Source organism: Peromyscus leucopus, chromosome 5, assembly GCF_004664715.2.
Source record: "Peromyscus leucopus breed LL Stock chromosome 5, UCI_PerLeu_2.1, whole genome shotgun sequence".
In the NCBI taxonomy this organism is placed as follows: domain Eukaryota; kingdom Metazoa; phylum Chordata; class Mammalia; order Rodentia; family Cricetidae; genus Peromyscus; species Peromyscus leucopus.
This window is the reverse complement of record NC_051067.1, coordinates 126,910,329-126,933,098: the sequence shown is the minus strand read 5'-3', so window position 1 is coordinate 126,933,098 and position 22,770 is coordinate 126,910,329. Positions and strand designations below refer to the sequence as shown.

At 41.5% G+C, this 22,770-nt stretch overlaps 1 protein-coding gene across 4 annotated transcripts in view; it reads right to left on the bottom strand.

Moving 5' to 3' along the window:
- Positions 1-2,616: 2,616 nt before the first annotated feature.
- The window catches only part of Urb2 (URB2 ribosome biogenesis homolog), a 33,871-nt gene continuing 13,717 nt past the window's right edge, over positions 2,617-22,770 (bottom strand). For all 4 annotated transcript variants that reach the window (XM_028856334.2, XM_028856335.2, XM_028856336.2 and 1 more), the window contains exons 5-10: positions 21,038-21,198; positions 15,030-15,140; positions 12,511-12,753; positions 8,592-8,679; positions 5,364-5,503; positions 2,617-3,351 (exon numbers count right to left, since the gene is read on the bottom strand). In XM_028856334.2, coding sequence (XP_028712167.1) covers positions 3,154-3,351; positions 5,364-5,503; positions 8,592-8,679; positions 12,511-12,753; positions 15,030-15,140; positions 21,038-21,198 — 941 coding nt within the window. In that variant the 3' untranslated portion in view covers positions 2,617-3,153. The remainder of the gene's footprint in view (positions 3,352-5,363; positions 5,504-8,591; positions 8,680-12,510; positions 12,754-15,029; positions 15,141-21,037; positions 21,199-22,770) is intronic.

Genomic DNA, 22,770 nt, shown 5'->3' with positions numbered 1-22,770 from the left:
ACCAGAGCAGGAAATAAAATCAGACTTGAGGCATAAAGCACAGGTTTGTCACAGGTATCCAAAGTATCTAGTTCATATTGTCTGTTCCAAGCAGAGTAACTCGAAAAAGTAGTGTATGAAAAATAGGAGTGTGATATTGTGGGGCCCACTGGTAATCCAGCACTAGGGAGACAGTGGAACATCTTGGTGAATTCCAGACCAGTGCATATGTCACAAGAAGCCTACCTACTTCCTACTTTATGAATATGCATCTGCTTATCGCATACAAGTCCAGCTCCAGAAAGAACTACACCTGTACATCAAGCACCCTAGAGTGAACTTTTCCAGTGAGGCTCAGTGAACGTCAGCAGCTATTTGCACCTAGAGCAGTCAGAGAGCACCTCCCCTGCTGGCCAGAGGCCTGTGAGTGGAACAAACATACTTGCCACCACCTCTTTTCTGGCTATACAAACACTGCACACTATTCAGCTGACTTTAAGACACCTTTCTGTGTTGCACCCTAGTGTTACAATCAAGACTAGGTCCAACAGAAGGCTTCTTGTAAGCAGTCTTTTGCTGCTGTTCTCTTTGAGACAAGATCTCATGTAGTGTGCATGCTGGCCTCCAATTCACTGAGAATGACAAACTGATCCTGATCCTCTCTGCCTCTACCTCCCAAATACTGGGATCACAGGCATGCACCACCATACTCAGCTCAATCTTTTCTTCCTTGCTTTTGGTAGTATCAGTAAGAGAACAGGCTGAGTAAGAGAACAGGCAGAGGTAGAACAGTAGCAGTGGCAAAGATGGTCCTAATAGCAGCAACAATAGAAGTGAAAGGGTAGCTAAAGAGTTCTAGAAAGTGACCTGGGGGTAGGAAGTAGAGGGGGCAGAGATGACAAAATCAGTGCAGAGCTGAAAAGGAAGAACTGCAGGCCCTACACAAGGACTGACAATTCAAAAAGCTGCCAAGGCTTAAATACCAAGAGTCTTAAGGCCTAAGAACCATAGAACTCATCACTGTCAAGGGCCAAGCATTTCAGACACCCTGGGTCTGAGAGCTATAACACTGGTCACTGTGAGAGCTAAGGGTCTCAATAGCCAAGGTTGATAAAGCAAGTGTTGCACGCCCCCACTGCCTGCTGCTATTGCTCATGGCTACCGGAAGCAAAGGACTGTAATACCTGCCAAGGGTTTCAAGTCCACAGTAGGTAAGCCTCCAACTTCAGTGTCAAGATGCAGAATTTTAAGACTTGAAAGGCCTACTGTCTCTGGCTCTCTAGGCTTGAAGCCATAATCTTCTGGGTCTGCCAGTCTAGTTCTTATGCCTCAGGCACTCAACGGTAAGTGACTGCCAGTACCAGAAGAACTTCTTGCCTACCCACAATTCCTATCAGAAGAACTTCTTGCCTACCCACAATTCCTATCTGTGTAGAACAAACCAAGTGGTGACAGATTCACTTGGGGAAAATCAATGTGTATATTTTCTAGAGGGTAAGTTGGCAATACTTATAGAAGTCTGTTAAAACCAATATGACTTTTTAGTCAGGCTAACTGGTGGTACAGACCTCTTATCCCAATATTTAAGAGGCTGAAGCAGGAAGATCAAGTTCAAGGCCAGCCTGAGCTACAGAAATAAGGTCCTGTCTCAAAATATAAGACACAATATTCTAAAACTAAATAAACAAACAGCTCGTGTGAATTTGTCTTAGGAAATAATCTAGCCACAGGCAATATTCACAAAAGGAAAGTGTGTAAGATTTCTATGTCTGACAATGGGCAACTTATTAAATGAAGCAGCTATGTCTATTCAGCAGAATACTATGTAACATTAAAAATATCAAATATCTTTATTACTGACTCTAACATATGACAATTATTACACAAGAACACATTAAGTTTTGATCAATTTACTATACATACACACACACACACACACACACACACACACACACACACACACACAACAAAAAGACTAAAACAAGCCATTTCTAAGTGATAGTAAAGGCTGGGTAACTGAGACCATTAAAATATATTGTTTAGAGCCAGGTGGTGGTGCACGCCTTTAATCCCAGCACTCAGGAGGCAGAGTCAGGCGGATCTCTGTGAGTTTGAGGCCAGCCTGGGCTACCAAGTGAGTTCCAAGAAAGGCTCAAAGCTACACAGAGAAACCCTGTCTCGAAAAACAAAACAAAACAAAACAAACTATATATATATATATACACATATGTGTGTGTGTATATATAAAATATATATACATATATATATAGTGTGTATATATATAAAGTAAGAACAATTAACAGTATTTCTTGAACTGAGTAGGAAGTTCTGTAATGAACTTTTGAGACTGAAGTGGGAACAAGCAGGAACCCTGGCTCCTGTGCTAGAACGAGACCTCCCCTACTACCAGACAGGTACATACTGCCCTATCCAGGGCCCTTGCTGCTCCCCCAAGCACCACCAGAATTTTCCGAGGGAAGACACAAGAATGGCAGCTAGAAAGTGTCTCTGTGTTACTTAATTTGAAGGGTAGAATTATTCAAACAGGACTTAATTACAGACCCATGTATCAGAAGCAAAACACCAGTTCTACAGTTTCCAGCCAGGAGAGGGAAAAAGAAAAAGGACCACATTAGGTACAGTCATAATGGTCAGCAATTTTTTCATTAAATTCATCCCATCCCAGAACCTATTTCCAGGCTTCTTATGCCACATTTAGTTACAAAAAGATGTACTGAGGCTTGAAGGTGTAGCTGAGTAGCAGAAGCGTGAGATTAGTATATGTGAGGCCCTAGGTTCAATTCTTATCATCCTGGAGGAAGTGATATTAAAGAACACTCAGCTTTAAAAAAATAAAAAAGCTACAAAAATATATAATTCCCAAAGTGGCCATGGTAGTGCATACCTTTAGCACCTGCATGCAGAAGGCAGAGGCAGGTGGATCTCTGTGAGTTCAAGGCCAGCTTGGTCTACATAGTAAGTTCCAGGCCAGTCAGGAATACATAGTAAGGCGCGTGCTCGTGGGTGGGGGTGGGGGTGGGGGTGGGGGTGGGGTAGAGTTCCCATGGTTATTGACAATGTGCATGAGAACTTCAGAAGCCTTATATCCTCTATGGCTCTGAACCATGAAGCCTCTGCACGGTGTCCCAGGTAACTGTGCTTCTGTGGTATGGCCTAGGCTGTATATCTTTTCTCTCCTTCATGCTTGGCCTTATGGTATTTGAGGTAGTCGTTGTGCAGCTCCTTAAAGACATCTCGTGCTCCAGGCTGCAGTGAAGCCCGCAGAAATTGGATATCACGCTCCATGCAGAGATCCAAGATGAGATAAATTCCCTCCTGTAGCAGGTTCTTCACAGTTGGGTACAAGGTAACCTGGGAAAGAAGGAAGACTCTAAGCACAAACCAGGGACAGATCAGGCAGCATGCTGAAAACTCCGGAGCTCATTAATTAAGCAGCATGAAATTGGTGAGGCCACAGATCCCTGGGCTTCAGACTTTCTAAGACAAAGGCAGTTTCTACAATTAGAATCAATGGTCAATGAATGAAAATATATTCCAGCAGCTTCAAAACTCATTGGGTGGGATGAGCATTAACCACTACTCAACCCAAGCTAGCAATATGAAGAGACTGTTGTAAATCTGATCTGGAAGTAAAAGAGCAAAGCACTGGAAACATCTTTGTATGTTTTCATTGGGACTCCTCACTACACCGAGCAGACAAAACAAGCAGGCCTGTGGGCTGTGGCATCTCCTGACCAACAGGGTCTTCCCAGGACATCTGCCTGTCTCTCACAGGTCCTCCCACAGCACCTAGTCTACAGAAGCACAGGGAATGAATGCAGAGATCTCTCAGACTGTCTTAGCTCTTGAGCATTTAATTAAAGCTAAACACGCTGCCTGGGAGTATTTATGGCTTTCAATAGCAGTCTCTAATGCATATGAAGTATTTTCATTACTAAATTTAAAAATAAGTGAAAGATAAGACCTAGACTTCTGCCAATGGATTCCAGGATGTAATGGCCTTAAATAACCCACAGGGCCTTTTTGCTTTCAAGATTAAAACAAAACAAAAGGAAAAGGAAAAAAATAGACAAGTTTAAACTAGAGATGAATAATGAAGCCAGGAAACCAGACTTCATAAAGTAAATCTTAGAATAATATAACTTATGGGTTCCACTTATCACTTCCCTTTTTGTCCCTCAGCAAAGTGAAATTACTATGTCTCATTTCATTCTCCAGTTAAAAAGTACAAGCTTTTCTTTCATCAAAAGCTTATATGTTAATGACTCATATGCTTGGGTAATATCAAACTTCGATAAAACGGCTAAATACTCATAAGGAACTCAAATTACAAGTCCCCATGTCATTCTAGGACCACTGGAAGTATCTTCTTATACACTTACTTAGCACTGCTGCCCCCTCCCATCCCCCAACCCAGCCAAAGTTGCTAGGATGACAAGAAGCTTTAATACCAATGTCAGCAAGGGTGTGGGGTAGAAAGTTACTCAACAGTTATAGTTACTAGAAATAGGGAAGGAAGCAATCTAGAAAGGCTGTTCAACCAAATGCTAGAGAAATGCCGACTTCTCTAGCCAGATACTCCACTACAGTGCCCACCAAGAGATCCAACTACCAATGCATGCAAGAGACCCCAATATGAAGCCAGTCCACCAGACTGGCTATTTCCCCGACAGAAAGCATGTAAATGTGTTTATACAAATACAAACAAATGGAAACACATATACTCTATATTCACCCAACTCTCTGGCACATTGGCATTCATTAATCAAATTCAAGTTCCAACGTCATTTATAGTCCTAAAGTGGCCTATGGGGCACCAATAGCTTATGAAGTGTGAAAACAGTGCATGGACATATGCAAACAAGTAAATCTTAATGATAAATTCATCATTTAAAACAGCAATTCCAAAAGTCAGATAAGTTTGGACAAAAATCACCAGTAACGAATTTCCCAGTGTGTCTACTCTATAGTCTGCTCTGAGTGTCTAGGGACAGCTAAATGTGCTGACTACCCCAGACCCTTCTTTTCTAGCCTCTGCTGGGCTGGATCTATAAGAGTTCTTAGTTCTTGGCTTAGGGGGACATTTCACTTGCCTGCTGGATAACAAGAAAAGGAAACAGGCCCAAGTCTATACTGAAACCAGAGACCTAGAAGTCCTGAGCCAACTTCAGTGAGGGGCTCCATGACACACATTCCTCAGTCCTGACCATAACTCCATAAAGCTGATCACACCCCACCTCCACCCACCCACCCCCACACCATGTACAGGAAAGCCCACTACTGTGGGCCTATCACTGCTATTGGTAAAAAGCTCTAAGACTGTGAATGGAAGCCCCTGATGAGCATGTTCAGCCTGGTTTTACCTTCTGTGCCTCTGTCACATACTGAGCCACCAGGAATGGGGAGAATGCGGTGAACTCCTCAGCTCGAGTAGCAATGTGACTATACATCCTTTCTACCAGGCGTGCACTCTCAAGGACCACTGGCAAGTCATCCATGCTTCCTACAGATAGAAAATCATTAACTTTGAAACGGCAAGAGCATTTCTTCTAGCCTTACAATCATATTATAAATAGAATTGGCTGCAACCCTCTCTTACCAGAATCTAACTGGCTTATTTTGTAGACAAAAATAAGGTGAAAGATATCCAAACATGACAACAGTAAAAACAATATTTCAAGTCTATGTGTTTTTCTAGGGGGTCTGTGAGAGCTAATTTTCATTGTCAACCTACTGGATTTTAACAGTCCTAACAGACATATCTCTGGGGAGTGTCTAAGAAGCTATTTCCAGAGAGGATTAAGTGAGCAGGAAAGACCACCCTGAAATGGACAGCACCATCCCATGGACTGGAGTCCTGAGCTGAAAATGGGGGAAGGGAGTAGAAAAGCCAAATGAGCCCCAGCATTCATCTCTTTCTACCTGACTACAGACACAATGGAACCAACCACCCCATACTTCTGTCCCCATGATGGACTGTATCTCCTCAAACTGTGAGCCAATAAACCCTTCCTTTCTTTTTTTTTTTTTTTTTTTTTTTGGTTTTTCGAGACAGGGTTTCTCTGTGTAGCTTTGCGCCTTTCCTGGAGCTCACTTGGTAGCCCAGGCTGGCCTCGAACTCACAAAGATCCGCCTGGCTCTGCCTCCCGAGTGCTGGGATTAAAGGCGTGCGCCACCAACACCCGGCTAACCCTTCCTTTCTTAAGCTGCCTTTGTCAGTATTTTATCACAGCCAGGAGAAAAACAACCAATACAATATCTAACTAGAAAAATCAATACTTCTCAGGATGAAATCTATGATTGCTATCATTATTTTAAAGGAGACAGACTGCTGTAAGAGAGGTTCAAATGAAAACTATCTTCAAGAGAAATGGTTTATTGAGAGGATTTAAGAGTTCCAAATGATGTCTTTGCCTCCATCAGTTTTAGAAATTGTCTGTGTAAGGTTTTCCTTCCATAGGCCAATGGAGATAAGACACAATGTCATCAGCAAACAATCCCCACCTTACTCCTATCTTCCCAGAGTCACTTCTCACTCCCAGTCCTCCCTTGCTATTCAATGTAGGATCATCTAGTTCCTGGGCTGCCTAAGCCTGCTTTGCCTTTGTAGGGAGCTCTGGCCCATGCTACAACACTTCCCAAGCTTTGCTGAGCACAGTGATAGCTATAATTTTATTTATAAATCTGGAAAATGCAAACAAACTCAGGAACAAATGATAGACTGGGGGTTGCTCAGGGTCAGGCCTAATACAGAGGCACAGAACTCAAATAGGAGTTGAAACAATCTATATTTTGACTGTGGTGTGGCTTCACTTTGTTCTTAATTGTCAATTAAACAGATGAATTTCATCATGTATACATTAAACCTCAATAAGACTTATTTTTAGTATGTACAGCAGTTTTTTAGAATAAACACGAAGACATCTTTAATAAATGTAGTTCTCTAAATCAATGTAATTTCTATGAAATTAAGTTAATATTTGGGAAGTATTTCACAAAGCCCACATTGTAGCCATGTGCTTCAAGACCTAACATTCTACTGCTTCTCTTTTCAGACAATATGAGTAACTGACACTAATTATTGCAGCCACTGACTTCATTCATAATCCTAAGAGTGTACTAGAACCCAATAAAGAGAATAGAACTGTTAAACCCTTGTGGGTCAAGCAGTAAGTACAGAGAATATTCTTGGGATTAGAGAGGACCAAGCTAGGCCAACATGAAGCACATGCTTCCATGCATGCTCAGAACATATGACAAGGGATAATCTTGATGTAGTATACAGTCACATTGCACTTCCATAGTCCACAGCAAGGCCTGGGTTTGCTTGCCTGCCTCCCTGGGTAGACCAGGGGAGACATCATCATCAGAATAGCATTTTGGGATATTAAACCTTAACTAGAACCACAGACAATAATCATATACCAGCAAAGGCTACTAAAGAGAAGGAACTTGTTATTAGCCTTTCACATGAGTAGAATTTTAATTATTAGGTCAACACATGCACTATGCCAAGCATGGGAGATGGTGACAATTAGTTAGTTATACCACTAGCTAGCTGTCCACAGCTGGGCAGAGTAAAGGGAAAACTGCAAAATCTGTCATTAGTGCCCAACCTCTCATCTCTTCTCCCCCCACTCACTTCTTTCCAGAAAAAGAAATTTCAATCAGAGATGCCAGGTGCATCCACAGTTTGGGATACAGTAAAATGTGATGATTTGAAATATTAAAAAATTATCTTGAGACAGGAGGATAGGTGTAAGTTTGAAGCCAGTTTGAGCCAGCCAGGGCTACATAGTGAGACCCTGTCTCTAACAAACAAAAGTCATCTTGAGAAATGCTTTGGCTGGGTTGTGTTCTTGTTTTTATCAATTTGACCTTAGCTAGAGTTATTTGGGAAACAGAACCTCAACTGAAAAAAATGCCTCTATCATATTTCCTGTAGGCAAGTCATGAATAAAACAGTACACTCTCTTTATTAATGATTCATGTGGGAAGGCCCATGCCACAGGGGGCAGTGCCACCCTTGAGCAGCTGGTACTAAGTTGTATTTTTTCAGGCTGAGCAAACCATGGAGAGCGAGCCAGTGAGCAGCAATCCACATGGCCTCTGCTTCAGTTCCTGCCTCTAAGTTCCTGCCCTGATTTCCATCAGTGACAGAGTGCAGCCTGAGAGTTGTAGGCTGAAATAAACCCCTTCCTTCAACCAAGTTGCTTTTGGTCCTGGTGTTTCATCACAGCAATAAAAATCCTAACTAAGACAAGAGGCTGGAGAGAGAACTCCGTGAGGTCACAAGTTCCATTCCTAGCACCCATACCAGGGGGCTTAAAACTACCTGTAACTATGGCTCTAGGGCAGCCTCTCTTCTGGTCTCCACTAACATTAGCTTTGCACACAAAATTTATACACACATACACAAATAAAAATAAATATTTTTCAATAAATTCTTTCTTGAATACTCACTTGATAATCTGAACATTTCTCATGTGAACTCAGTTTGGTGGTTTTATTTTCAATAATATTTATGGCTAGAAACACTGCATGATAAATACACTTGAATCTGTGCACCCAATGCCAATACTCTGAATTACCTTTGTCTTTCTGCCGTCCTTCATGCATAACTGAAAACAATAGTCTATTAAATGAGTTCAAGAAAGATGGAATGGCCTTCAGCATCACCTGTGGTAATAAAGGAACACATAAGTAGGTCAATGATCTTCGTCTGCTTACTTGGCAGGCCATACAGAGAGGTGTATGCCTTGCTGTGCAGCACAGATACTTCTCTTTTTGCCAAAAACACTGAGCATCTGGTTCACATCTGGCTCCTTAATTCTTGTTTTAATATTTTAGGGAGTAGGGGTTCCACATTGCATACATTTCAAAATTTGTAGGACACCTTGATTTAAAATTTGCCGAGTCTGTGTTTTCTCTACACTGGTTCTAATATACCCTAGGAACACACATAGAATTGGTGTTTTTTAAAAAATGATTACATAAATTCACTTAAAATGAGGACCAAACCATCCCAAATAACAGTGATGAATAGCCTGCCTAGGACTTTCCTTTGAACACCAAGTCTAAGCAACTCTTTTAAGAAGCCTGCTCCTGGAACTGGAGAGATAACTAAGTGGTTAAGAATAGGTCCTCTTGCCGAGGACCTGGGTTTAATTCCTAGTACCACATAGGAGCTCACAACCCTCTGTCTGTAACTCCAGTTCCAAGGGATCAGGCACCCTCTTCTGATATCATGAGCCCTGCATGCATGTGCTGCAATACATATATGCAGATAAAACACTCCTACACATAAAATCTTTTTAAAAAGCTTACTCCTAACCTTCTTCAGTGTCTAAAAACCATCCTCCAAATACTTCTTCCTTCCCACTTTCTTTTATTTATAAAAATTGTTTTCCTTTGAGACAAAGATTCACTATGTATCACTGGTTGGCCTGAAATTCATATGTAGACCAAGCTGGCTTCAAACTCACAGCATTCCTCCTGTCTTTGCCAAGTGCTGAGATCACAGGCATTCATTACTACATCAGGCAGTTAAAGCCTTTTCTCAATAAACTCTACTTTATTTCATTTAGAAAGAAAGAAAGGAAGGAAGGAAGGGAGGGAGGGAGGGAGGGAGGGAGGGAGGGAGGGAGGAAGGAAGGAAGGAAAAGAAAAAGAAAAAGAAAAAGAAGGCTAAAATGACAAAACATGCTTTTTTCATCTCTGTGTGCATGTGTGGTCATGCATGTATGTGAGGTCATGCATGTATGTGAGTGTGGCTGTATGTATGCCACAGCACACATGTAGAGGTCAGAGGACAACCTCAGTCAGGTATTAGTCCTTGCCTTCTACCTTATTTTTGTTGTTCACTGCTGTGTTCTCCAGGCCAGCTGACCCTCAACCTTCCAGGGATTCACCTATCTCCACCTCCTATCTTGCCATAAAAGCACTGGGGTTACAAACACAGGCTACCATGTCCAGCTTTACTTGGATTCTGGGGATCCAAATTGGGCTCCTCACGCTTACATCTCCCCAGTCCCAAACATACTTCCTTTACACCTGACATCAGAAACAACCACAATGTCCAGCCAAACAGCAATGAGCTCATGTAAATTGAATTAGAATTAAGCAAAATTAAACATGTAGTTCCTAGTCATACTAACCACATTTCAAGTGGCCAACATGTCTGAGGCAAATGAGTACCACACTGACAATGCAAGCACCACTGAATATTTACTTACTGGACCACACTGCTCTATATGTTGGACTGAAAAAAAGAGTAAAGCACCAGAACAATTCTCTCTAGTATAATTAATCCAACAAAATTCAGACAAAATCACAGCAAACCTTTCATACTGGCTTTTTGCAACAGGTTTAAGAGGAGGCTATTTTTGTGAAAGCATCCCAGAGCTTCATCAATGCTCTAAGTTCTCTCTGAATTCTTGTTATACTGATGAAAAGTTATCAAATCCAGACCAAACTACCTAGCTCCACAATGACACTTTGGTAACTTCACAAATCTGTGTGTGCCTCATTTTTCTCATTTGCAAAATGAAGATAACAGGTCATCATGAGGAAATAATTATAACGTGAAGTTTTCTCATCATAGTCTCCTCCTAGGTGCCTTGTCAATGTTGGCCACCTGTTACCACATATATTACCCAGATATATGTGAAAGGATTCTAGCTGAGTGTTCACATGTATGTGGCTCTAACCATGTATTGGCTTCCCTCATGAGACCTGAGAGTGTCAGGTGAATGTTAGCTACTTTAATTACTCACATCATCCTGTTAATATTATGTTGTTGAGGTTCTCTACACACTGAAGTCCAAACACACTAAATACTCATGTGTTAGTAGCTTTGCAGGAGTCAGTTTTTTATTCTTACTTTCATAACTTTTAGCAAGATCTGCAATCTCAGATTGTGATAGATTTGTACTGCATTTATATTATACAGTCACATAACAACCTTAATAATTAGTCAAAACATTTCTTATCAAAGGTAGTGACATAGGAGGCAGGGCCAAAGGTGACAGACGGAAAAGTCTTTGGAACAGCCCATTTCTCTTAAAAATGGCATTGCTGGAGAGATAAGATAACTTAGTGGGTAAAGATGTTTGCCATGCATGCCTCGTGGCCTGAGTTCAATCCCTGAATGTGCTGGCTGGTTTTAGGTTAATTTGACACAAGCTAGAGTCATCAGAGAGGAAAAAGCCTCAATTGAGAAAATGCCTCCATAAGATCTGGCTGCAAGGCTTTTTTTTCCCCCAGAGCTGAGGACCAAACCCAGGGCCTTGCAGTTGCTAGGCAAGCACTCTACCACTAAGCTAAATCCCCAACCCCGGCATTTTCTTAATAAGTGATTGATAGGGAAGGGCCAGACCTCTGTGGGTGGTGCCATTCCTGGGCTAGTAGTCCTGGGTTCTATAAGAATGCAAGCTGAGCAAGCCATGAGAAACAAGCCAGGAAGCAGAACCCTCTATGGTCTCTGCATCAGCTCCTGCCTCCAGGTTCCTGCCCTGCTTGAGTTCCTTGTCCTAATTTCCTTCAGTGATGGACTATTATGAGGAAGTGTAAGCCAAATAAACCCTTTTCTCCCCAACCTGCTTTTGGGTCATGGTGTTTCAGCACAGTAATAGTAACCCTACTTTGGACACTGACCCTCATATAAAAGAGACAGAGAACAGTCTCCATAAATTTGTACTCTGACCCTCAAACACACATCATAGCATGTATGCACACTATCTATTCTTAGATTATCAAAATACTTAGAAATATCTCAACATGTATGTGTACATGAACATACATAGTATCTATGAATTCTTACTGGTCACATATATTAGTGGTGGTGCCTGGTCAAAGAACCAAAAGAACCCTGGTCAAAGGTATCAATAGGCTTAGCCTAACACTCAGATTCAAACCAAGTGGCATTGGTCAAAACGTTCACTGAGCCTCAGTATCCTCATCACTAAAATAGGACTACACATGCTTTACAGTCTTACTATGGCGGGTAAAGCAGCAAATGTTCAACAAATGCTAGTTGGCCATACTCTCTTCTATGAGATCTGTGTTCCCAGCCTCTGCATAACATAACAGTAGCAGATTATAAACTCAAGACCCTCACTCCCTTTACCACTTGAATTATAAACCCAACATATCTAAACAAGGTAGCGACTTATTTAAATACATCACCAGCAAACACAAAATAATGGGCCTTCTTTGTATAATATATGACACCACTCAGAGTATCAGACATGAAAAAAAACTCAATTGGCCTCAAGCGTAGGTCAAGTATTTCTATGTTTACATACCAGAAATTACTGGAAGCAAAGTCTGTAACAGTGGAGCTTGCTTTTCTTTAGTTTTCTGTCTGTCTGCTTTATTTTTAGTGGTAGTAAGGATAACCTGGGAGCCTTTCTCTCGCACACCACCGAGCAGCCCCCAGCCCTTCTAGTGCTCCTCTAGAAGCTGGCATTCCCAGCTCACATAGGAGCAGCTGCATGCTCTTCCTCTCACCTTAGAGTGACACTGCAAGATGGAGAATAGCACATTGTGCATCTTCAGGAAGACACTGCCAAACTCCAGTGGCTTCAGGTGGTCCAGAGGGACTGTGAGCAAGATGTTAAAAGCCAGACTGACATGGTGAGGGTTGCTGATGGTCTCCTCCCCTTTCCGCAGCACAACAGTCAGGACGTCAAGAATAGGCTCAACCACTACCAGGGCCACAGGCTGCTCCTGGCAGGCCTCGTGGTGTTGCAGCTACAAAGCAAGACAAACAAAGGAAAGAAAAGAGACGGTGATCCTCCAAAGACATAAAACCACTAAAGCTCTAGGTGACAAAGAAAGTCTGCCTATGCTCTACAAGGAAGTAGTGTGGACCATCAACAATCCAAAGGGACAAGGAGGCTATCATCCAGTCTCCCACAGCCCTGGCTGCTTCACCTCTCACTTTGTGTTGAGTGCATCTACAATGAGACAAGCAATTTCTTAAAAGGAAACAGACACACCCAACTCCTTACAAGGAAGCTGCATGTCAGACACACGTAGCAAAACAGATCATCTGATTATAAAATGCCTCTGATTATAAAACAGGTCTCATTAAAATTTTCAGTTACGCCAGCCACAGTGAGGCACCCCTTTAATCCCAGCACTTGGAAGGCAGAGCCAGGTGGATCTTTGTGAGTTCGAGACCATCCTGGTCTACAGAGCAAGGTCCAGGAAAGGTACCAAAACTACACAGAGAAATCCTGTCTTGGAAAAAAAAAAAAAAAGATTTTCAGTTACTATCCTAGACAATAAGAGAACAGACTCAAGATAGGGCACTTCCCTGTGTTGTGGAATATTATTTGAAGATGTGTTACATTTGTTTGTGCTGTGCAACATTTGTTTAATGATGCAAAGATGTGTTGCATTCTTTTATGTTGCCTTTGTTTAACTTTGGAGCTGTGTTACTTTGCCTGTCTAAAACACCTGATTGGTCTAATAAAGAGCTGAAAACCAATAGCAAGATAGGAGGAAGAATAGGCGGGGCTGGCAGGCAAAGAGAATAAATAGGAGAAATCTGGGAAGAGGAAGATCAAAGACCAAGAAAAGGAGGAGGACATTAGGGGCCAGTTGACCAGCTATACAGCAAGCCACAGAGTAAGAAGTAAAGAAAAGTATATAGAAATAGAGAAAGACAAAAGCCCATAGGCAAAAGATAGATGGATAATTTAAGAAAAGCTGGCTAGAAACAAGCCAAGCTAAGGCCAGGCATTCATAAGTAAGAATAAGCCTCCATGTCTGATTTATTGGGGAGCTGGGTAGTGGGCCCCCCAAAGAGCCAAAAGAGTTTAAAAACAAACAAACAAACAAACAAACAAACAAACAAACAAAAAACTATATCCCTGGGTCATTTAGAGAACACCCCTGTGGCTTCTAGCTTGACAGTATCTAAGGAGGTCTTTGGGTCCTGAATCTTACAAGTGCCATCATTCTGCAGGGAACATGGCTCTGCAGCCTGTCTGCCACACACATTAGAGGCATCAAGTGGGTTCCAACCTGGTGCATATCAAGGTGGTCAACACACACACTGTCATCATAATGGCCACCCATCAGTATGTTCCATACCCCACTTGCTTCTCCACTGTCTACTCAACACATACATATGCAGCATAGGCCTTTTGCTTTTACATATTCTTAGGTCAAAAACAAGCAAATTAGAAAACAGGAGGAAACATGCAGTCTAGTTTTCAGGCCCTTTAGCTCTGGAAATATGCTGATTCATGACAATTCTCTCAGATAGCAGAAGTTATATCCAGATGACAATGATGGCAAACAGGCACTGTTCTTTCCTATCTTCAGTAAGAACCTTTGAGCCAGGCTCAATGAAGGGTGCAAACACTAAGACCAGCCTCAATGAACCAAGTTTTTGGTTGTTTTGTTTTGTTGTTTTGTTTTCCAAGACAGGGTTTCTCTGTGTAGTTTTTTGGTGCCTGTCCTGGACCTCACTCTGTAGACCAGACTAGCCTTGAACTCACAGAGATCCACCTGGCTGTGCCTCCCAAGGTCTGGGATTAAAGGCATGCGTCCGTCAGGTGGAACCAGGCTTTTGTAGTATAAAATGAAACTAAGTAACTGCCAGATAAATTCAACACTTTGGTAGGATAAGAGTATTCCCCTTCACTGTATCACATGCCTTACACACATGTACCCCTCCTGATACCTGACCACACAATTTTGTGGGGAATCAGCCCTAGGGATCCCCCTTCACCTATTTTGAGTATATGGCCCAAAGTAGCCTCACCTTGTCCTTGCCATTCATCTCATCACTCCCTTTCTTATAGTTCTCAGTGTCCATCCCTCTCACCACCTCCATGCCAGGTTGTTATTGTCTAACAGTGTATGCAGACAGAAAACACAAATGGGTTACCTGTTCACGCTACCTTCAAGAAACAGCCCCAGAACCATAGGATGGCGGATCCCAAGCAACTAGCTGTCTTATAGAAGAGGGAATGTCAAATGAGCTGGAGGGTGCCTCTCGAGAAGCTACTCACCATTAGAGCTGTGACGATCTGGGGGCATGTACGCCACAGCAAACTCGCCTTTTCTCCATTGAGTGGGCATTTGAGTAGCAGATTGAGTAGTCTAATGGCACACAAAACAACCTGAAACAAAAGGGCAAACTTTAGAACAGAAATAGCAAATCCCATAGGAGAGGAGATTCTCTTACTTGTACTGATGATAAAATGGAACCTTGTTATTGGGGACAGGGACAGGCCTGGTGAGGGCTGAGTTCTAAGAGCAAGGGCCATCTTTCACATTTGTGAACAGAGAGGAGGCAATGATGATGAACATAACTCGAGATGAAATAGGGCCTTCAGGCACAAAATTGGTCCAGGACAGCAAGCTCAGTGAAGGACAAAGAATAGTCTAATCATAGACCCCATTTTGCCAAGATGCTGTCCACAGAGGATGCTATTACTTCACTGATCAAGAACTACACAAGAAGGCTGGAGAGATGGTTTAGTGGTTAAGAGCACTAGCTACTCTTCTAGAGAACCTGGGTTTGATTTCCAATATCCACATCATGGCTTACAATCATTTAACTCCAGTTCCAGGGTATCTGATGCCCTCTCATGGCCTCCACTGGCACAAGGCATGCACAGGGTACACAGATATACATGAAGGCAAAACACCCATACATATAAAGTAAAATTTTAAAATAATTTTAAAAACCAAAAAAACGACATAAGGAAGTTTAAAGGAAATATTGGGTGAGATGCTGTGATGGCAGGCAATGCTTTTAACCAGAACACAAGCAGGCAAGTTAAGGAGGGAGGAGACAGGAACTCAGTTCTCTCCCTTTCAGGCTGAGGATTCCATAGAGGTAAGAAGTCTCTTTAGTGCTGGTTCCTTTACGGATCTTTCAGCATTTACCCCGATATCTGGCTCTGGGTTTTTATTATTAAGACCAATTAGGATTCATGCTACACCTGGTGTCTAATATTTGGGGCATGAATTCACAAAAAAGATGCTTGCCTGTGGCTTTGCAGCCACCAGCACAGGCCAGAGCTACATGTGGCCAGAGTCACTACCACGCCTGGCTAAGTTTCTGTTGCAGCCTATCTGCAGCAAACTCCATAGGCTTTTGCGCTCCAAAAACTGCAGAAGTTAGCCACTTTCACACATTCCCCCATGCAGACGGCTGGCTCTTTGGCTTCTTCTCTCCCGGTGGGTTGTGGCACACTAGGTAGCTGCCTTAAAACCTACTCAGGCTTCCAATGTTCTCTGCAGAAGCAGTCAGCCTCACATCTGAATCGTCATCGTTGGCAGATTTGGTGAGACAACTGGGAATTCTTAAAGGGGGGATTTAGTAAAAGAGAGAGATTTTTTCCCCCACATTAAAAACTGGGTAACACTATTACAATGGAGAGAGTTAGGTCTCTATGATTACACAATGCACAGTTTGGAAATAGAATAATTAGATGAGAGGATAATTAATTTTGATGGGATTTAACGTAATGTCAATTATAAACATTATCTGTTTGATCACTTTTGTTTTATCATTTAAAAGGTTGGTTAATATGAGTGCCAAGATAAAGGTTTTAGAAAAACTTATTAAAACAGATCATAGAGATATTCAAACACAGATGGAGGAATTTAAAGAAGAACCAATCTCAGCATTGCATTATAAGGTTAGAGAGGAACAGACTAAGGTTTTCAAATAGCCAACCTTAATTTATCCAGTAACCTTATAGGAACTGCCAAATGATAGATATCCTCAAGACAGTATAAGAGCTGAATGACTCCTGTGCAAATGTTAGACTTTGCAAGGAAGTGATAATCTCATATGGCATGCATTCACCTTTTGTGATGCAGATGTTAAACTCATGGACAACTTGTAATAGAATTATCCCTCAGGACTGGAGAAACTTGGTTACAGTAGTCTTGGAGGCTGGTCCTCAATAACTATGGAGGACCTGGTGGAAAAATGAGGCTAAGACCACTGAACAAAAAAGTAGGGTTGGTTAGAGGTATGGAAATCTCCCAAGACCAACTTCTTGGAGAGGGAGATTATGCTAATGTATAAAGGCAATCTCTACATGATGATCACACCCTGGCTTTATGCCACATAACAGCCTTGAATGCTTGGGACAGAATTGAAGAAGTAGGAAAGAAAATCGAGTCATTTACTAAAGTTATGAAGGGCCCAAAAGAAACCTTCACTGACTTCTTACAAAGATTGACTTCAGCAGTAAATAGAATGATACTAAATTTAGAAACTAGACAAATAATAATTGAATTTCTGGCTTTTGAAAATGCTAATGCACAATGCAAAAGGATAATTGGTTCATTAAAGGCAAGATCAACACCCTTAGAGGAATGGATCTGATATACAATCACTATTGAATCTCATGACTATGATGATGCTTGAATAGGCAAGGTGATTTCCAGAGGTTTGAAGAAAAATCAAAATGTCAAATGTTTCAATGGAGGTAAACAATGTCACCTAAAAAGAGATTGTAAACAAGGTGTTCCTAGAAACAATTTTTTTTCTAAGAATAATCTCAACAGAACACCCTTCTGTTCTGGATTATGCAGAAGGTGTGGCAAAGGCAGACATTGGACTAATGAATATAGATCAACAAGGGACAGTCAAGGTAACTCTTTGCCATCAGGAAATGCCTTGAGGGGCCTCTCACAGGCCTCCACGTCAAATTCCATTTAGTCATTTCCTGTCATCATGGAGAAAACTCCTTACCAGAGCAATTTAAGAACCTAATATCTATTGTAAAAAACCATACTGCTCTGGATGATAAAACAGCTATAGAAGAAAGAACAAAGAATTCAGGAGAAACCATAAAGCAAATATTTTGGCAAACTTCTATAAATGAACAAAGACTAAAATTAAAAATACGAATAAATGACATCATCATTGAAGGTCTTGTAGACACAGATATGGATGTAACAATAATTGCACCAAAATCTTGGCATCCAAATTGGCTTCTTCAGGAAGTAAATATTCAGCTTTTGGGGACTGGAATGTTATTTCAGGTAAAACAGAGTGTGAGATGGGTCTAATTGAATGTACAGGGCCAGAAGGACAGAGAGAAAATTAAAGCCATATGTGAGTAATATAGCAATGAATTTGTGGGGACGTGATTTGTTACAGCAATGGAACACCCAGATTAACATTCCTCCAATCTCAGAAACAAACCATAAATTAACTTATGTTTCTGGGAAAATATTAGAAGGTATTATAAAGAATAGTCACCAACCATGCAGGTTGTACAAGAACAAGGCACAACAGCTGCTGATCTTTCAAAGGCATCAACAGCCCTACTTTTAAAATGGTTAACAGACAAGCTTGTATGGGTTCAACAATGGCTTTTAACATCAGAGAAACTGCAGGCTTTAGAACAGTTGGTACAGGAGCAGCTAAATGCTCAGCATACTGAAGAATCAACCAGTCCTTGGAATTCTCCTGTATTTGTTGTTAAAATGAAATCTGGAAAATGGATAAGGGTAACAGATCTAAGAGCTGTTAATAAGGTGATTCAGCCAATGGGCTCTCTCTACAATCTTGAATTCTTTTGCCTTCTCTGTTACCTAAAGAATGGCCTCTGATAGTTATTGATTTAAAAGACTGTTTCTTCACTATACCTTTACAAGAAAAAGAAAAATTTGCTTTCACAGTGCCTATTTATAATAACTTTCAGCCTGTTAAAAGATATTAATGGAAAGTTCTCCCACAGGGAATGTTAAATAGCCCCACCCTATGCCATATTTTGTAAGTCAGCCACTGGAAATGATTTGTAAACAATTTTCTCAATCTATAGTTTACCATTACATGGACGATATCTTACTAGCTGATTCAAACGTAGATACTTTAGAAAGAATGTTTGAAGAAGTAAAGAAAATTTTGTCTTGTTAGGGATTACAAATTGCTCCTGAAAAAAAAAATACAAAGAGGAGATTCTATTAACTATTTAGGATATAAAATAGGTCTACAAAAAACTAGACTCCAAAAGATGCAAATTAGGAGAGCTCAATTGTGGACTTTTAATGGCTTTCAAAGACATTTCCTATCTACAGCCCACTATTGGAGTAGAAAATTAAGAACTGATTAATTTGTTCAAAACCTTAAATGGGGACAAGGATTTAAATAATCCAAGAGAATTATCAGCTGAAGCTAAGAGAGAATTGCCTTTGGTAGAAAAGAAATTACAGGTGTACATGTGGATCATTTGGATCCAGAGCTTGATTGCATTCTGGTAATCTTCCCTTCTAAACATTCTCCTACAGGAATATTAATGCAGAGGTAAGATATTATCTTATAATGGATCTTTTTACCACATAAAGAGTAAGTAAGTAAATAAACAAAAACTTATGTGGAAAATGTCTCTGAGTTGATTCTAAAAGAAAATTTGAGACTTTGTCAATAAGCAGAAATAGACCCAGCAGGAAATGTAGTACCTTTTACTAATGATGAAATTGATAAATTATGGGCAGAAAGCGAACCTTGGCAAAGAACTTGCAGGGAGAGGCTAACAACAAATATCCACACAACCCCAGCAAGATCCTAATTTCTGCCCTGTGCACTCTTCCCTGTCTTCTCTTGACTGCACACACCTGCAAATCTAACTGTTCTTAATTTCCTGCTTACCAACAGGATACATCTACCTATTGAGGTTTTGGTGCCCATTCATTTTCTCACAATTGTACACCTTGTGCCTCAGCAGACCAACAAACTTCTATCCCATGCATACCTTCAAATTCTTCATTCTTCAATACTCAGTTCAAGTTTCCCTTGTCTAATAATTCTTAGATTAATTCATTTAATGAAAACTTGGGGGCTATTTTATCCAAGTCACTTGCTGAATGGAAGCCCAGAGACCCAGAGTCCTTCTCAAAGCTGGGCCCAAATTGTGCTATAAAGATACACAATTTAAGTTCCAGGGATAGGCAAGTGTAGCAGGCAGCTGGTGGGGATGATGCAGGTCCTCAGGCCCACAGGTATAGGTCTAAACTGTTCCTGTGCCCTTCCCCAGAATTCATACTTACCCCTTAATTCTCCTCTAATCTAGATCAAAAACCCAATCCTAGGTATTATCAGTAGTCAGGAATCAAGAAGCCACTAATGAGACTGGACATAGTAGTACATACCTATATTTACAGTACTTGAAAGGCTGAGGCAAGAGATTATAAATTCAGGACCTGGGCTGCAATGGTAAGACCCTAGCTGAGAGGTGGGGGGGGGGGGTGAAGAGGAGGAAAAGCAGCAGCAGCAGCAGCAGCAGCAGCAGCAGCAGCAGCAGCAGCCTACAGCAGTACAGACCTCTGTGGAGGTCTTTTTCCTCAAGCACTGAGAACATCTGACCAGATAGTACCCACAATCATCCTGACACGGGAGCTCTGTAAGGCATTCTAAATGGAAGTGCACTGGGCTTATCAACTGAGAGCCCAAATGCTTCTTTTTTTTTTTTTTTTCTTCAGTGTTGGGGTTTGAACCCAGGGCCTCATGAATGCAATACCAACTGAGCTATATACCCAGAGTGTGTAGGTACACACACACACACACACACACACACACACACACACACACACACTTCTTAAGTTCTGGTCTATAGCTGTTTCACCATATCAAGTACTTTTCAAAAATGTGTGAGGGCAATTCTTTGAGAAGCCCACAGACACATTCTTACACATCTTATTTTTTCATAAGTGTCTCTTTTAATCTTCATTCTTTACTCTTAATAATGTTTCCCAAAAAACTGTGATAGATGAACTTATAGACTTTTATATTTGGTCTTTATAATATTTAGCACCTTACGTAATAAGAGCATACATTTGTAATTCTGAAGAAATTGCCCTGTGAAATTCTTCAGTGGAAGCTAGAAAGTCCACAACTGGGCTCCCTCCCACAGGCTTTTGCTCTGCCTCCACTCTCAGCCAAATTTGTCTGCCTAGTTTTAAAAGTGACACAAAATTTCAAACAATCCTTCCTTTCACCTGGAGTGAACACCACTTTAGGCCTAAACAAAAGAAAGAAGCTATCCACCTGTAGATCAGACCTCCATGCCTGAGTGATGTCCAGCCCCTGAAGAATAGACTGCAGCACAATCCCAAAGTGTTCTGTTGACCCAGCCTCAAACATCTGGTTGAGCAGGGCTTCTAAGTGAGGCTCAATATCCTGAGTGACTAGAGCAGGAACACCTGGACCTGGGGGAAAAGAAGCCAAAACTGTTAAGATCTGACTGATAAGTGATAATGAAATACAAAGTGGCAATATGATGACACCATGCAGCCATTAATAACATGAGTTGAGGAGTGTAATAGTACAACTAAATCATGGTGAAAAAAGCAGAATGGATGCTCATCGTGGTACCTTCTCTTACCCAGAACTACTTATGTACAGTGCATGCACACAGAAAATGTCACTATGCTCAGGTTAGCTCTGGACCACAGCAGACACGTGACTGTTTTTATCTTTTTATCTCCCTTATACAATCAATATGGGTATAGAAGTGGAGTATTTTTATATGCCTAGGTGTAGGCAGCCAGACCAACCCTAGATTTTCTTAGAGGGCTTGAAGAAAGGACAAAGTGAACTTTAAGTTCTGTATCCTTGTCCAGGAGTAGATTTGGCAAGGCTGGTATAAAGCTGAAGCCAATGCCTCAAAAGAGTCAAAGTTGCAGCTTCTGGGGACTCAAACTCTTTCCCCCTGTGCTGTTGTTTTCAGTCCTAAAGCAGCTGTGTCTGAGGTATCCAATGTTCTCTTTGCCAACACTGTCTGACTTAGCTCTTTCCTGAACTTGGCCACCCACCCCCATACCTACCTCTGCAAATAGTATGTATGATGCTGCATCTCTTAATAAACTTGCTTGGCATAAGTCACTAGTTTATGCAAGAACTCCCGGGCCCAGCTATTGCTTCTGTCTTCTTTATTTCTCATCCCCAGTCTTCCCACGCAACACCTTGCTCTTCAGGTCACCCTGCTGGTTCGGGTCACTCAGAAGTGTCAAAAAGATAAAAAGAACCTTGACATTCCTGGGACTGTCTACTAGGTCCATCAGGTGTTTTCTGGAACCTCCAGGACCTACAATCTTACAATAAAGTCCAAGGCAGGGTATTCAAGGCCCTTCAACATTGACCTGTGCATCCTTCATGTGTTTCAGACTGCCACATACCACCAGAACACCTTCTGCCTCTCCATCTGTGTTATTTACAATCAAGAAGACAGAGATTGGGGGCTCTGACTGATTAAGTCATAGGCTCATATCTCCTACAACCTGTAAGACCTAGATTCACCAGCCTCTTTCAGCCCCAACTTGCCATCAGTAAAATGAACATATCAGCAAAGATGCCTATCACTGGCAAACAAAAGGACACAGAACCTATTGGAGAGCCTCTCCAGAAGGGCTTACCACCTACATTTGCCTGGCTGGACTTCAAGGCCACTTTCACTTGGTTGACACATATCCTCTAAGCCCCAGTCTCACATTCAGGTTGGGGTTTTGTATTCCATATTCTCTCTTCTGCAACCTCTATGGATATCTATCTGTTAATGAAGCCCAACTCAGCCAGAGCACAGATAGTTCTAGAGAGAAGGCCAGCTCTAAAGCACTGGCTTCCCCAACTCCACTAAGGCAATCTATTCTATTGCCTGAATGCATTCTTCATAAAAGTTCCTGTTTATGAAATGCCCCCTTAGCACCCCTGGAGGGCAGGGGAATCTCCACAAGCCATCATATTGCTACCTTTCAGTTCTTCAAAGCAACCTTCAGGTTATG